Source organism: Pithys albifrons, chromosome 15 (genome assembly GCF_047495875.1).
Source record: "Pithys albifrons albifrons isolate INPA30051 chromosome 15, PitAlb_v1, whole genome shotgun sequence".
NCBI classification, from domain to species: domain Eukaryota; kingdom Metazoa; phylum Chordata; class Aves; order Passeriformes; family Thamnophilidae; genus Pithys; species Pithys albifrons.
In genome coordinates this window covers 12,566,774-12,581,912 of record NC_092472.1, presented here as the reverse complement: position 1 = coordinate 12,581,912, position 15,139 = coordinate 12,566,774, and the positions used below count along the sequence as shown (strand labels likewise).

The 15,139-nt window shown below is 45.7% G+C and overlaps 2 protein-coding genes across 6 annotated transcripts in view; one reads left to right on the top strand and one right to left on the bottom strand.

The window, feature by feature from the left end:
* Positions 1–15,139, top strand: part of CYFIP2 (cytoplasmic FMR1 interacting protein 2) — a 52,872-nt gene that overhangs the window by 18,871 nt on the left and 18,862 nt on the right. For all 5 annotated transcript variants that reach the window (XM_071570630.1, XM_071570633.1, XM_071570632.1 and 2 more), the window contains exons 11-23: positions 2,846–2,963; positions 3,824–3,943; positions 4,567–4,692; positions 5,526–5,692; positions 5,961–6,108; positions 6,437–6,590; positions 7,170–7,326; positions 8,057–8,153; positions 8,664–8,740; positions 9,145–9,253; positions 9,573–9,692; positions 10,346–10,545; positions 11,041–11,128. In XM_071570630.1, coding sequence (XP_071426731.1) covers positions 2,846–2,963; positions 3,824–3,943; positions 4,567–4,692; positions 5,526–5,692; positions 5,961–6,108; positions 6,437–6,590; positions 7,170–7,326; positions 8,057–8,153; positions 8,664–8,740; positions 9,145–9,253; positions 9,573–9,692; positions 10,346–10,545; positions 11,041–11,128 — 1,681 coding nt within the window. The remainder of the gene's footprint in view (positions 1–2,845; positions 2,964–3,823; positions 3,944–4,566; positions 4,693–5,525; positions 5,693–5,960; positions 6,109–6,436; positions 6,591–7,169; positions 7,327–8,056; positions 8,154–8,663; positions 8,741–9,144; positions 9,254–9,572; positions 9,693–10,345; positions 10,546–11,040; positions 11,129–15,139) is intronic.
* On the bottom strand, positions 11,585–13,726 carry FNDC9 (fibronectin type III domain containing 9). The gene is made up of 2 exons (XM_071570270.1): positions 13,627–13,726; positions 11,585–12,607 (listed from the first exon to the last, which is right to left on the bottom strand). The coding sequence occupies exon 2, from the start codon at positions 12,601–12,603 to the stop codon at positions 11,938–11,940; it is 666 nt and encodes a 221-aa protein (XP_071426371.1). The 5' UTR covers positions 12,604–12,607; positions 13,627–13,726; the 3' UTR covers positions 11,585–11,937.

The window sequence follows — 15,139 nt, the reverse complement described above, 5'->3', positions numbered from 1 at the left end:
AGCTGAAGCTCTGTGGTGTGTGTGAGGTCTGTGCACGGGTACCTGTGTGTGTCCCTGTGAGGTGTGAGTGCCAGCTCTGTGTGTTCGTGTGTCCCTGTCCCTGCATGGGAAGGTGTCCTCACCAGCCCTGAGTGCTTGTGTGTGCAGCCAGCTCCGATCCCACATGTAACCATCCCCTGGGAGCAGGCAGGGCAGTGGGCATGCGTGTACCTCTATGCCCGCTGGAGAGGGCTGGGAGGGGGCTCAGTGACCACTAGTGAGGCAGGAGGAAGGAGAGGTGGCTGGTGCATGGACCAGGGCAGCACTGAGTGCTTGTGAGGTGTGTGAATGTGAGCAGCCTGTCCCTGCTCTGGAGAGATTTTAATCCACATTTTGCATCTCAAGGACAAAATCCTCCAGAGCATGAACACAGCAGCGGATCTCTGCAGGCGCCAGGGTCTGTTCTTTAGCTCAGGCAGGCTTCACAAAGAAGGACAGCAGGAAGGAGCATTGAACAGGGGGCTCAGATGGACTGGAAATGACTGGACATGGCACTTGATGCTGTGGTTTAGTTGACAGGGTGGTGATCAGTCAAAGGTTGGACTTAATGATCTTAGAGGTCTTTTCCAACCTAAATGATTCTGTGATTCCAAATACTGTGTGAGAAGGGCAGAAATGGAGTCTATGGAGAGCTCAGGAGTAACATGACAGTGTAAAGTATTGCTTCCCAGCTGGGGCTCACAGGCAGTTTGCTGCTCCTGTCAGATGAATTCACAAACATGGTTTGGGTCACACCAGGCGTGAGCAAGGCCCCACTTGTCTTTGTAGCTTTGCATCACTTTCAGTTATTGCTAGAAGGATTGGTGTTAGGTTTGGATATCCTTGGAATGGCATTTACAACCACGAATAAGCAAAGCCCAGCTGAGCTGTCTGTCTGTAGTGGCTTGTGGCAGCCTGGCTTTGATCAGGCTGTGACCTTTTGCCTGTGCGAGTGTATAATGTGGAAGTCAGATTTCTCCAGTGTCTGTAAGAAACAGCCAGGCTGGAATGTCTCCAGCAGGATGGGAACTAACCTGCAGCCTCATTGCTTCTGTTTGTTCGTCCCCTTCCACCCTGGAGGGTCTGGCTTCTTTGCCTGCCAGGAGCAGCCTTCCCCTGCCCTCCCAAAGGCTGGTTGAAAAGTGCCAATTAATTGTTCAGGAGAGATCTGAAAAAAAACATGGCAAACCTTCCTGAGCAAAAGGTTTTCAATTAAAATTTAAAAAGGAAAAAAAAAGAAAAATTGTTCTGCATAATGTAAATTTAAAGAATGTTCTTGAAAACTCAAAAGAGAAATACTGTTTTAAAAATGTACCTTTTTAGCTCAAATCATTCAGAAAGCACATTTCAACAAAACATATGTCAGCAGCATTCCTCATTTTCTCATCTCAAAACCAAGGTAGCTCGCAGGCTGTTTACCTGCTCACACTTTTAATGTCTGTCTTGAAATCTGTCTTACCAGGTCTGTGTGCCGTACCTTACTAACCAGTGTTTCTTCCTCACTCGCTTTCCCAGCAAATTGCATGGGACTCCCAACACTAACTCTGCCAAGGTGGTTACATGTAATCCCCTCTTCTTACTAATATTGTTTTTGTCACTTTCTTTCCCTCTTTGTCTCCATGAAAGTGGAATTAATTGGTGTTTTTGCTGCATGGCGCTTTGTTTCTGCACTGTGGACTGGGTTGTGTGTGGCAGGGGGGGCTGGTGCAGCCCTGGCCATTCCTGCTAACCTGCCGATTGTCCGGTGGGGAACACAGGACATGGAAACGGGTAAGAGTTGAATGGTGGGGCTGTGGGAGGATGAATTTCACAAAGGATGCTGTAGCCCAGCACTTCCAGGACCTTCTACCACCACAAATAATGGCAACAAGTGCAGTTAACCATAGGGATATGTCTCCATGTCTGTGTCCATATCAGAGGCAGGTTTCTCACCTTCCTTTCGTATGACCAGCCTAGACTGGAGAACATGACTATCTATCATAAGGTGGACAGTTATTTAGGGGGGAAAATGCATAACTTGAACTTTTACATGTAATGATGGAGTAAGACATGAGAATCTTGCTGAGAGACATTTGCTTGCACAAACAATTTTGGTGGAGCCATTCTGGTTCTATGTCTAGGGCTAATACATTACAGGGGAAAAGATATTAAATTAAATAAACCTGATTTGTACCATTCCTTCATATGACTGTGCCTTTACAAGAGGAGTGCTGCCTTCTTTTAGGATATCATTACACTTTTACCTAGGACATGTGGCTCAATGCAAATTAAAATCTGGTTCATATAGTCATATTCTGCTCATCATTTATACTCAACGTTGTTCACTGAGTGGGTAGCATGAGCCAGAACCAAAAACAGAGTGGGAGAGCTATTCCCATGCTGGCCCCTTGCAGAATTCTTCCTTGCAGGAGAAGACAGCATAACCCAGACCTGGAGGGATGACCTCTAAGGGGATGATTTTCCTTAGATTTAGCAGAAAGGATGGAAACAATGCCAGGTTTTTGAAGTTCGTCCTTCCCTGAAAGCTTGCACAGTGGTGGCCTGGGAAATAGCCATCTCTGCCCTTGGGGGTAGGTGAGCCCAACGTGGAGAGCAGCCTTCAGGGTGGATGGAGCAGAGATATTCAGGCTGAAAGGTGAGGCAAATGTCCCCATCCGACCACCTGTGGAAGACCCCACACACCAGGGAACATGAGAGACAACACAGGCTGACATTTGCCCTGAAGGTGGCATGTCTGGAGCATGTCGAATTGAAGAGAGCATTTGTCCCTGGGGTGTCTGAGTGTAGCCCTGTGCCCTGTCCTTGACACCCTTGTTTTTTATCCCAGGTGGACATGCACTCAGAGCAGCATAAGTCCCCAATACAATATCTGTGAGCAGATGGTGCAGATCCGGGACGACCACATCCGCTTCATCTCGGAGCTCGCTCGCTACAGCAACAGCGAGGTAAGTCATTTACAGTCTCTGTAATCAGGCTCATTAGATGGACAAGACTGGGAGAGAACAACATGGCGGGAGCATGGTCTGCCGCAGACACACAGTGAGAGCAGTGAAGGACTTGGGTGGAACAAACCACTTTTCAATCCAGCAATAAAAAAGCCAGTTATTAAAGGCTCCTGCAGGTGCAAAATCTTGTGCACCAGAAGATCTACTGCAACAGCTTCTACTCCTTGATGACAGCTTTGCTACAATAAGAAAAAAATTGGCAACAAAATATTTATTATCAGCCAGATGTCAGAACACTAGTGATTTGCAAATAGGGTTTTTCTGTTACACCACGGTCTCAAGCAGGGCTTTGAGGAAAGTTCACTAGGGCATCTCTGTTCTTTTCAGTATTAAATGCCAGTGCCCTCTCTGATGCCATTGGGACTGGTTTTTTGCAAATGTGTGATCCTCATTAATCAGTGTTTGTTTAGTGAATTGTAGCATTCTAAGCCTTTTCCTTTTTGGCATTTGTAAGTGCTTATTTGAACTTTTAATCAGTAAATGCTCTTGAGGATTTTAGTAGTTTTAGACCTTCTAAAAGGAATGGGAAAGTGGAATGAGAAGAGTAAGTTAACTTGCTCTGAGGTGGCAGGTCAGACTCATTTCTCTATAGGAAATAAATTCTGCCTGGGTGAAAAGAGCCTTGCCAAGTTTTACCCCTTTTCTTAACGAACAGGATATGATCTCAAATTTAGCTTGATTATAAGATCACAGGGAACTCATTTCAGCTGGGTTACGAGAGAGAGATCCATCTGTTGGCTGAGTGCAGCCCTTGCAGCAAGTTGCTGAGTGCAACCCTGAGGTGATGTGATGTCCTGCAGGTGGTCACCGGCTCAGGACTGGACAGCCAGAAATCAGATGAAGAGTACAGGGAGCTCTTTGATCTCGCTTTACGGGGACTGCAGCTGCTCTCCAAGTGGAGTGCCCATGTCATGGAAGTGGTGAGTGTATAGTGTTCTCCTCTGCCCAGGTGAGCATGGATATTGTAACATGGCTTGTAACAGACTGTGAAAAGGTGAGCTTGCTTTCATGCCACTTAACTAAGCCATTAACAGATACACTAAGATCAAGCAGCTAATGACCCTGAACACCCTGTGTGACAAATGGAGAAAGAACTTGATCATCTCACCCTGGACCTGAACTGCCTTTGCAGGTGCTTGTGTGTCCTCACTGATGTTAAAGTGGGGCATGGGTGACTGCTCTCCTAACCTGAGCACCTCAGTTAACTACTGAAAGGTGATTGGTATGAGTCTGGGTCTTGAGCAACTAAAACTGACATTCAAATGATGTTGGAAATCCTTAATTTGAAAAATTTTGACCACAGCTCAACGCAATTTCATGGATGTCAAAATCCCAATATGCCTGCCAACCTCCCAAAAAATAAAAACAATATTCAGTACAGTGATAATAAAGCTAAGAAGTAGCAGAAATTCTGCTCCAAAAGGAATGTCAAACAACTGTAGTGATGTCTAGGGAGTGATTTCCTGGCACAGGCCCTCTTGAGTCTTTCCAGCCTAGCTTCTTGCTCATTGCAATGTTGACATTGTCTCTTTCCATCTTCTAGTACTCTTGGAAGCTGGTTCATCCCACAGATAAATTCTGTAACAAGGACTGCCCAGGAACAGCTGAAGAGTATGAGAGAGCTACCCGATACAACTACACCAGTGAAGAGAAGTTTGCCTTTGTGGAGGTGGGTGCACAGGAGTCAGAGCCAGACACTGCTGGTTTCCTGTCCATGTCCCTCAGGCCAGGGAAGAGGATGGAAGGAAGGGCATCTCACCATACTCTGCCAGTTCCTCATCCCTTGACCCATGTTAAAGGATTAAGGGTTCCCACATCCTTTAATTTGGTTCTTAATTTGCCCTTAGTCTGTCTTGGAGCAGTTTGACATTGTCTGTCTTGGACATGGGGGAAGCTTCCAGCAGCTTCTCACAGAAGCCAACCCTGTAGCTACGCTGCTACCAAAACCTTGCCACACAAACCAATAGAGTGGGCTTGGAGAACAAGATCAGCTAGTCCCCAGAACCCATCAGCTCTTGGTCCAGCTTTCTGTAGACAATGGGAACAGTCCTCTGAGCCTGGCTGAGGGAGGCTTCATCTTGCCTTACATAGCCCAAGGTGTTTTGAATATTGACTTGACTTCTATGGCTTGCTCCAGTGTGCTCTTGGACAAGTCAGTCTCTGCCCTGGTGTGGATGCAGGTCTGTGCAAGCTGCTCCCACATGTGGAGCATGTGCAGTTCTCTTGGATTGTGTTTTATGAAAGATGGCAAAATATTAGGAGTGGAAACAAAGCCTGCCCATGGACAGGGGCCATTTGGAATAAACTGATGATGTACATGCTTTCCACAGCTTGTTGTCCTCTGTAAAGCAGCTAAGACTAAAAAATTAGCTGCCTAATCACTGGACCCATGCTGCTTGGGTAGAATAAATTCAGTCCCAAATTCTTTTAAGGTTGGATCCATGGATCTTTTCATACAGTGGAAAAACTAGCACATACCTCTGGTTTTAATTTTTCCTTCAGGTAATTGCCATGATCAAAGGTCTGCAGGTGCTGATGGGCCGGATGGAGAGCGTCTTTAACCAAGCCATCCGCAACACCATCTATGCAGCCCTGCAGGACTTTGCGCAGGTGACCCTGCGGGAGCCACTCCGCCAGGCTGTTAGGAAGAAGAAGAATGTTCTGATCAGGTCAGTCTGTCCTTGAATTCACTGCAAAGCCCGTGTATTTATATATGTAACACATTTATACTGTATTAATATGTGGTCCTGCATGCACTCAGCATACACAACCAGCCAACATTCCTTGGCCAGCAGCTCCTCCCATGACTTTACCAGTAACAACTGTGTATGTCCCCACCTCAGATACTTTTCCTCCCATATGGGCACAGCAGTGAATATTTTCATCTTGAAGTACAATCAAGCTTAAGCACTACTCTCCCTCTCACACCCACTCCAGTGTCCTTCAGGCAATTCGGAAGACAATCTGTGACTGGGAGGGAGGTCGAGAGCCTCCAAATGATCCTTGCCTGAGAGGTGAGAAGGATCCTAAAGGTGGATTTGATATTAAAGTCCCACGACGAGCAGTAGGACCATCAAGCACACAGGTATGTATGTGTGTATCTCTTTGTAGAGAATTAATGGTCTAACTGCCATGTAAGAGTGTCCCACCCTGTGGATTAGCAGCTGTTTCCATGTCTATTCCACAGAGTCTTCATACTATTGCATTAAATGTAGCTTTGGTGCCTAATTTGTTATATAGTTCCCAAAGCCTCCTTTTTTAGGGGTGTAATTTTATCTAGCTCTGATGGGTCATTGCTTATGGGTACAGAGAGTGGTCGCCACCTGGGGGAAGTGTTATTTTTTGTTCCAGAACACCATAGCTGTGTGTGGTGGTGTCTCCCTGTATAACTGCATGTCAACTTTCTTCCAAAGCTTTACATGGTGCGGACAATGCTGGAGTCCCTCATAGCAGACAAGAGTGGCTCAAAGAAGACTCTGAGGAGCAGCTTGGATGGGCCTATAGTCCTGGCCATTGAGGAGTTCCACAAGCAGTCCTTCTTCTTCACCCACCTTCTCAACATCAGTGGTGAGATTATGGCAGGGGGTGGCTTGAACCCAACTCTTGCATGTTCAGAAAGGCAGAGTTAGATTGGGTTTGCCCCTCATTGACCTGTGCAAAAGGTTTTTTCTTTATTTTTCCCAAATATCATACTTCTGCCTGATAGAGACATGTTTCTGTGTAGTAATCATTATGTGAACAAGACTGAGTCAGCAATAGCAAATAGCCACATGTGGTAGTTTTTTTCCTAGGACTGGACTTTTCATTCTGTCCCAGACAAACTTCTGAGACACTGGGCACAGAGGAAATTAGAAGACTTCAGAGACTTTCAGAATCAGAGTAACTCCGAGCCATTGAACTGTTCTCTTCTCACCGGAGCTCTATAGTAAAAGAGATGATCCCTTGTTTTTTCTTTCATTACAAAGTGCTCATACAGCATAGAGATGGTCTGGGTTTAAAAAGAAAAATTCTAGAAAAATGTTTCATACCCCAAACCGGTCCAGTCCGAGGCTGCAGCAGCTGTTTCCTGTGCAGTGCCCTCACTGCTGACCCCCATGGGGGTAACGTGGGTGCTCTCCCTCTGGGGGGATCTCCTCTGCATTTCAGAAGCACTGCAGCAGTGCTGTGACCTGTCCCAGCTCTGGTTCCGGGAATTCTTCTTGGAGCTGACCATGGGCCGCCGCATCCAGTTCCCCATCGAAATGTCCATGCCCTGGATCCTCACAGACCATATTCTGGAAACCAAAGAACCCTCCATGATGGAGTAAGAGCTGATGGGCTGTGTTGTGACTGTGCATGTGCTGGGGCTTGGGATGTTGTTTTGGAGAAGGGTAGGCTGGTGATGAACAATCTTTTGACGTGGGAGGTAAATAGATGTTTCCTGACTTGATGTCACATGAATGGTACTGTACAAACACCTCGTTAGCAGACACACATGGGCGGCTTCCTGGGACTGGCACTTACTTATGTGTCATAAACAGCAGCTGGCAGCTGCTCTCTTGGGATGTGGGCACAACATGGTGGTACCGTCACCTGCACGCAGCAGTCAGACAGTGTGTGATCAAAGGAGGGTGGGCCCAGGCTAAGCCACCTAAACACATATTTTTTTATATGCATAATAAATAATGAGAGGAATTACTGTTATGCAAAGTGTAGTTATGTCCATAATGTCATCCTGGGTGGTTTTCTGTTGTACAGCCATTGACAGAGCACTTTGTGGAGTGAGAGTGGAATAAAAAGCTTTTTTAAGCATTGGAAAGGAGCAAGTGTTCTTTGAACAAGTCACAGCTCAAATCCAGGGTCTGTTGTAGCTGCTTCCTGCAGGACCCAAGGAGCAACAGCAACTATTTGAGGGGCTGGTGGGAGTGGCAGTGATAGGCATAAAGTGAGGGAAAAACCATTTTTTGCATTGAGCAGGGCACATGCACTGGCTGCTGTTTATGCTGATAGGCTCCACAGTGACTTCAAGACATTGTGTGTCTTCTTGCCCTCAGGTATGTGCTGTACCCCTTGGACCTCTATAATGACAGTGCATACTATGCTTTGACCAAGTTCAAAAAGCAGTTCCTATATGATGAAATTGAAGCTGAAGTAAGTTCTCTTCATCTTTTTTGTGTATAAAGAGCTCATGGGGTCACATTGCCCTGTTTGACAGGGCAATTCAGTGAATTCATTTAGTCACTTCTGAGAAAAACAGCCCATCAGACTGAGAGGTTTTCAGAAGATCAGCATTTCCAGAGACCTTACAGACTCTCTTGATTAAGGGCTTCAATTTAGCTTGTACCCATGGGGGACCATGGAAGAGTCTTTCTGATGGGCAGAGAGTTATGAAACATCAGAGGAAAAAGAGAAATTCTCTGAGAGAGAAGAATGATGGAGGGTAGGAGAACATGCAGAAACTGTAAGAGGGAAACGTAACTGCAATTTTCTGCTGAACTTTAGTATGTGAGAACTGCAGTGTGTTTTTTAGATCGTGTGACCTTCAATACATATTTATATTAAATGAAGGATCTATGTTGGGTTGTATTGGTCTTGCATGCATAGGAAGGAGCTGCTCTGTGCTGGTGACACCCTCACCAAGTCTTGTTTTTTCTCCCCCAGGTGAATTTGTGCTTTGATCAATTTGTGTACAAGCTGGCAGATCAGATCTTTGCCTATTATAAAGCAATGGCTGGCAGGTAGGAGAACCTGACTGCTGATGGTGACTGATGATATTGCTGCATCCAAATTGCTGTTAAACCAAAAGGTTTCCCTCAGGGAGCAGCCACTGCAAGTAGACAATAACATAGATCATCTTTGTCCCACAGAGCTGGCTGTCCACATCAGACCAGTGAAAATGGGAAAAATGAATTAATAGTGGCAAGGAGATGTGTTTAAAAGTGAAAAAAATAACAATTGGTATTCTAAGTAGCTGTCTGAGTACAGTTTGTGAGAGCAGCAGAAAAGCAAACTGAGCTGACATGTCCTTACTTGACTGCATTCAGAGCCAAAACGAAAAGAAGGACAAAACAACTCTGGAAAGACCCACAGAGAAGTTGATAGTGTAAATGTCTATTTTTCTTACCCTGCTTCCTTTTTTCAGTGTTTTATTGGACAAACGCTTCCGGGCTGAATGTAAGAACTACGGGGTGATCATTCCGTACCCACCATCCAACCGCTACGAAACATTGCTCAAGCAGAGGCACGTCCAGGTACAGTGCAAGCAATAGACTCCACTACTCATCACTCCTGGTCTATTACCCACTTGGTGCTGGCATCTCACTGCTGGGCTTCACTGAGATTGATTCTGAAGGGTTGAACCTGTTTCTGACACACCACAATCAAGGCTTGGAGCCTGAGGGAACAAGGAGTTATGCTCCCCATTTCCTTCCTTCCCACCTAAGTTGACTTTACATCACCATTTTCATATTTTAGCAGACTTGAATGTTTGGTTTTAGGTTGTGTCTGTTAAAAAAAGTAAAATACCTTTTCCCCATCTGTATATAACATGCAAATCTCTTCTTTTCCCAGTTGCTGGGTAGATCAATTGACCTGAACAGGCTCATTACCCAGCGTATCTCGGCAGCAATGTACAAATCATTAGACCAGGCCATTAGCCGCTTTGAGAGTGAGGACCTGACATCCATAGTGGTAAGAACTGTTATTGATTGCAAGTATGAACAGAGAGAATAATACACTGCTGTGGATGCACAGTCAACTGTCTTCTTCTCGGAGTCTTCCTACACTGGGTTTTGGCCAGCCATGTATTCTCCTTTATGCTGCTGAGTCTCTACTGTTTCTATTTGTGCAGCTTTAATTGCATTATTATTGGACTCTTAAATATCTGCATAAATCATAGGGTGGCAGTCAGCAGTTAGACTTTTCAGAGCTCATATAAGAGAGTCCTGTAACCTGGGAGAAGGAAATCTCAACTTTAATTCCCCATTGGATGAAGGTGGCTGCAACAGTGTTTGAGTGTGTACAGGATTTGCTGTCTTTGATATGTCACAGGAGCATCAGAGTCAAGTGGTGTAAAATTACATTTCCACCTTTGGAGGATTCTGGGGTGAAAACCAGTCAGTGCTCAGTGGAGAACAAATTAATTTTCCTTCCTATAGATTCACAAGATACTGAACCAGGACCCCCTTGAGTGGAAGTGCAATCGGCCTTAGCCACTGAATTAAACTGATACCTTTAGTTCTCTTTGTGTGTGGATATAAAATCATTCCCCTGGCAATGAAATCAACTGTTTCTGTTATCATCTTGGTAATATGTTGCGTTTGCTGCTGTTTTATGTGCTGCAGGAGCTGGAGTGGCTCTTGGAAATAAATCGCCTGACTCACAGGTTGCTGTGCAAGCACATGACTCTGGACAGCTTCGATGCCATGTTCCGGGAGGCCAACCACAACGTCTCCGCGCCCTATGGGCGCATCACCCTCCACGTCTTCTGGGAGCTCAACTTCGACTTTCTACCCAACTACTGCTACAATGGATCCACCAACAGGTGAGGAGGGAAATCAAGGAAGGGGCCACCTGGAAACCCTGCTTTTCCTTCCAGGTTGTCAAACCTGTCACATAAAATGCAGGTGCATTGTGGTGAGATTTACACTCCCTGTGGGATGCAACATTTAGTCTTGAAATGAAGCTGAAGCCTACCATCCTCTGCTGGCCTTGCAAATGTTAGTAACAAGGTCAAGCAAAAGTTAGACAGTGATTGCAAGTGGCTGAGGGTTGGTTGACTCAGCAGCAGAGTTCTGGTAGCTGCTCAGATATGGGTTTCTAGGCTGCCCCAAAGGAGAAGAAACCTTGCTTTTGGTAGGTTAAACTGATGTTTTACACCACCAGTAGACTGGGGCAGGAGTTTGCATTACAGTTCATATGGCTGAGGTGATGAATTCTAATTAGCCTGCAACCGCTGGTCATCCCAAACTGTGCCATATCTGCTCTCAGTTAATTGGGCTCTGACCACTTCCCTCCCTGTCTCTCGTGCCCTCCACAGGTTTGTGAGGACAGCGATCCCATTCACGCAGGAACCCCAGCGGGACAAGCCAGCCAATGTTCAGCCCTATTACCTCTATGGATCCAAGGTCAGTAAATCAGCCACAACAGCCAGAAGGGGTGGATGTTGGAAATATTTATTTAGGAAGGAAGAAATGAAGAACTAGTTCATTAACAGAATGGTGGGTGCAAATGTGCAGGGTCACATTGCTGTATGAAACTAAAAGGCCACACAAGAAGCAGATACAGTGTGTTGTTGCTATTGCTTTCCCATAGTGTTCTCCATGTTAAGAGATGCCAACACTGCTCTGTGCTTGGTAATGGCACTGAGACTGAGTGACATCCATCTAAATGCGCAGAGAGGTGAGCACCTTGATGCTCCAATGCAGCGTTCCTTCCCAAGGAAGGTACTGTTTCAGGAATTTGATTTGTAATTCAAAATAGGAATTACTAAAATACTTGAGTGTGCAAATATAAACTACTTACGCTGACAAAAAGCTCTTTTCTCAGGCTGCAATGACTGTTCATACAGGCACCATGAGGGCTTGGGATGTGATAGTAGTGGAGGATCACTCAAGTGCGAAACTACTTGAGTGGAGTTTATTTCTTGTGGACATTGATGGCTGACTCTGAAGTGAACCTACAGCAGTGATGCAGATGAGCTGATGACACTACAGTCTGTCAAACCTGGCTGTTCCCAGAGAGCTGACTTGGATTCTTTTTTAAAATTCTCAGCAAATGAGAATATTTTTGTCACTTGACAAAAATCTTTCTGCAACCAATGTCTGTGTCTCATGTTTTACCCTGGGACAGACACCTGCCATGGAGACATCTCTTGGCAAGAGCTGGGAAAGAGAGGACAAACCAAACCTCTAAGCAGGATCTTGTTTTATTGCTCTCATTGAAGGCTGTGCTGTGGCAACATGGCCCTTTTATCATCACTGTTTTTATAGGGAAAAAAGCAGTGAGGGGAGCTATGTGGACTCGCCCTCATGAAACTGGAGCTCCTCATCAGCACAGTGGTCATGGGGACTTCCAGAAGTTCCTCTCTCAGTCCATCATTCAGTGGCTCTTCCTGTGAGCTGCTTCCTTCGACCACTTCTTCAGGGCTTGTGTTGGGATGCTTCAGCCTCACAGCCTGGTGGCACCGTGCAGACCAGAACTGCAGGCAGCCGTAGGCCAGGAGAGCAAGGAAGCAGAGGAGCAGCAGGCTGCTCACCATCCACATGGACGTGGTGGGTTCATGCTTAGAGCCGCCGAAAACCAGGGGGATTTTGTCCAGAGTGTGGAAGGTGGTGCAGTGGTTGCTGGAGGGGTAAGAGTTTTTGCACGTGATGCAGAGTACGTAGATGGTGGATGGTGTGAGACGGTGGAGGACAAGGGAGCTGAGGGGGTGAGGAACTCGCTCCTCACGGTGGAAGTTTTGGCGTAAATAGCCGGCAAAGACGCTGTTCCAGTTGGGGCGGTACATGACGTGGTAGTAGTTCTCTGGACAGGGGCTGTTCATGGCCCAGGACACAGTGGCACTGGTGTAGGTGATGTTGTGCACTTCAATGTTCATCATGATCCTGAAACCAGATGCAGGGAGAGACTGAGTTTTCTGATCCTTGTACTGTCTCAAAGACCACTGACATCACTGAAGTCTTTCCACTGGGTTTGTTGGCCCTTGCATTGGACTCAGGACTATCCTGGCTCACTTAGGTTAGTAGCTAGGTCTTGGACAGCTAAAATCGCAAAAGATAAATCCTGCTCTTGCCCAGGCCTGTATCACCCTGCTTCATAACAAAAAAAAAAAAAAAAAAAAAGGAGAAAAACCACAACCAAAAAGCCCCACACAAACCGAACCAATTGGTCCATAGGGTATACTTTAGTTAGATTTTCAAAAAATCTCTCTTGACTGGTTGTGTGTATCGAAAGCATTTTTTAGCTTTTTTGTTTCTCATGAAATAGAAAGGATACTGCAAGTGTGATTAACATGATCATTAAACTAGCTCCCGCTTGCTTCATGAAGATGCCAATCAATAGATACTTTGATTTTACACCTAAATGGCATTTTAAAAGGTTCATTATGGTTAATTTGCTGGTTTAAGTTGTTTTCTGTACCTTATTTGTTGCTTAATAGAGTATAAACTCTTTCTGCTCCTACAGCTTGTCACATTGTAATATCGGGATCTTAAGTGCGAAATCTGTAGGTTGGTGAACTATAAAATCAGTGCTTTTAGGGAAATACAGATACATGAAATAAAAGAACAAAGCGCTCTCCCAGAGAACAGACACTGAGCGGTAACAAATTACTGTTTAGCAACAGCCACACATCATTTGAACAGATCACTTTAGATCCCCAAAGTGCTCTCTAACCCCTGTTGGTTCTCTCTCCCAACCAGCCAAGAGCTCAGAGCAGCAGCTGCATGCAGTAGAGCTGGTTTAATTTTTTCCTTCTTCCTCTCTCTTTGACAATAACTAACTTCCCTTTAATTCACTCAAGAATCAGCTCATCTTAACAACTGCTTTAGCTGTTCCTACATGAAGAGCTGAACAGCACACATGCTTGTCACTGAGCCCTCCCAGACCACAGGCAGGCACTTACCTAGCTGGCAGGTCCGCAGTGTTGTCAGTGCTGGTGACAGAGTGGCCACAGGCAGGCAGTGCCTTCCCTCTTCCCACCCTCTCCTCCCTCCTGCTTCTGCTACATCTCTTCCCTGTGCCCTGCCTTGTATTGTACCCGCCTGAGGCTCCGTCATCTCTCACCATGGCAACCAGTTAGAAAGGATGGGCAGGCATCTTTGAGTGATTTGGGAATGTTATCCCTAAAATCTTCTGCTATGTTTCTGAGGCAGAAAGGAAAAAAAAAAAGACAGGTAATGTTGTTTGCTGGCTTCTTTGGGTTTTCTTTTTTTTGCCAGTAAGACCATCACTGACTCCCAGTAGAGTCTGGGGTTATGGGTATGAAATCTGGTATACTGATCTGTGGTACACATTGGCTCAGGGACTTGGTCTTTATTTCTATGAGTTCTTGCATGTTAAAACTACTGATTTAAGCCAAAGCAAGTGAGCAGTAGATTTTGATCCCTGATGGTGCAGCAATGTCCAGTAGCTTTTTAATATTTCCTAAACTGTGTGATGGAAGTAGGAATGGCATTTTCAAAGATCTTGACCTCCTCATCAACTATGTGGGATTAAAACAGGCTCTTCTTTGAATACCACTGACTTACAGCCAGCTTGGGGATGTCCCCTGTCAGTCTGTGAGAGGGCAGGAGGGAGAGGCAAAGCCAGTGCCAGTGGTATTCAGGGGAGCGGCTCAAGTCTGGCCAGGAGGGGACAGATGTGTCACTGGGCCTGGTGAGAACAGGTTCTGAACAAGTATTTCACTGCTCTCCAAAGCCAAAATGTGCTTGAGAGGAGCTTTCCCAGAAGAAATGTTGGTTCTGGGTCTGGAGTTACTCATGTCATTCCTGGAAAGGTGCTTGCAACTTTGCAAAGATCTTCTAGGTACCAACAGTGATGAGATAATGTAAACTACATCAGGAGGAGCTATTACAGGCTTGAGGAGTATGTGTGACCTTTGCTTTTGATTGACATTTCACAGTTCTGGATGGTTTTGTCTTTCAAGATCTGTATCCCATTCTGTCTCTCTGAGATCAGCGGAGCTGCAGCTGCGAGCAAGCTGAAAACTGGGAGCAGAGATGAAAATAATTATGGGCAGGGATGGTAATTAAAGTGTTCCCAGGTGGCTTCCTGCCTTTCACACAGTTCAGTCCTGCTTATGAGAGCAGGGGAATAGGCAACTCTTAGCTGGCCCCATGCTGTGGGTAAAGTACATCTTTGCCTGCAGGGAGAGAGCTGCAGATACAAATCCCAGCTTCAGAAAGGTGGATTACAGAAGGTGGTAGCATTTTCATGGGAGAACCAGTTTCTTATGGCATTTGGGTTGCTGAGTTTATCAGTGTTCACAGCTGCTTTGGAAGTAAATTTCAGTTGTTCACAAATAAGATGCATTAGCAGGAAGAGAGGAAACCAAGGAGAACGGGAATAGCTGGATTAGGCCAGCAAGGGGTCCTGCTGACCTTTCTGCATGCTGTGATCCATACCACTAGCTAAGG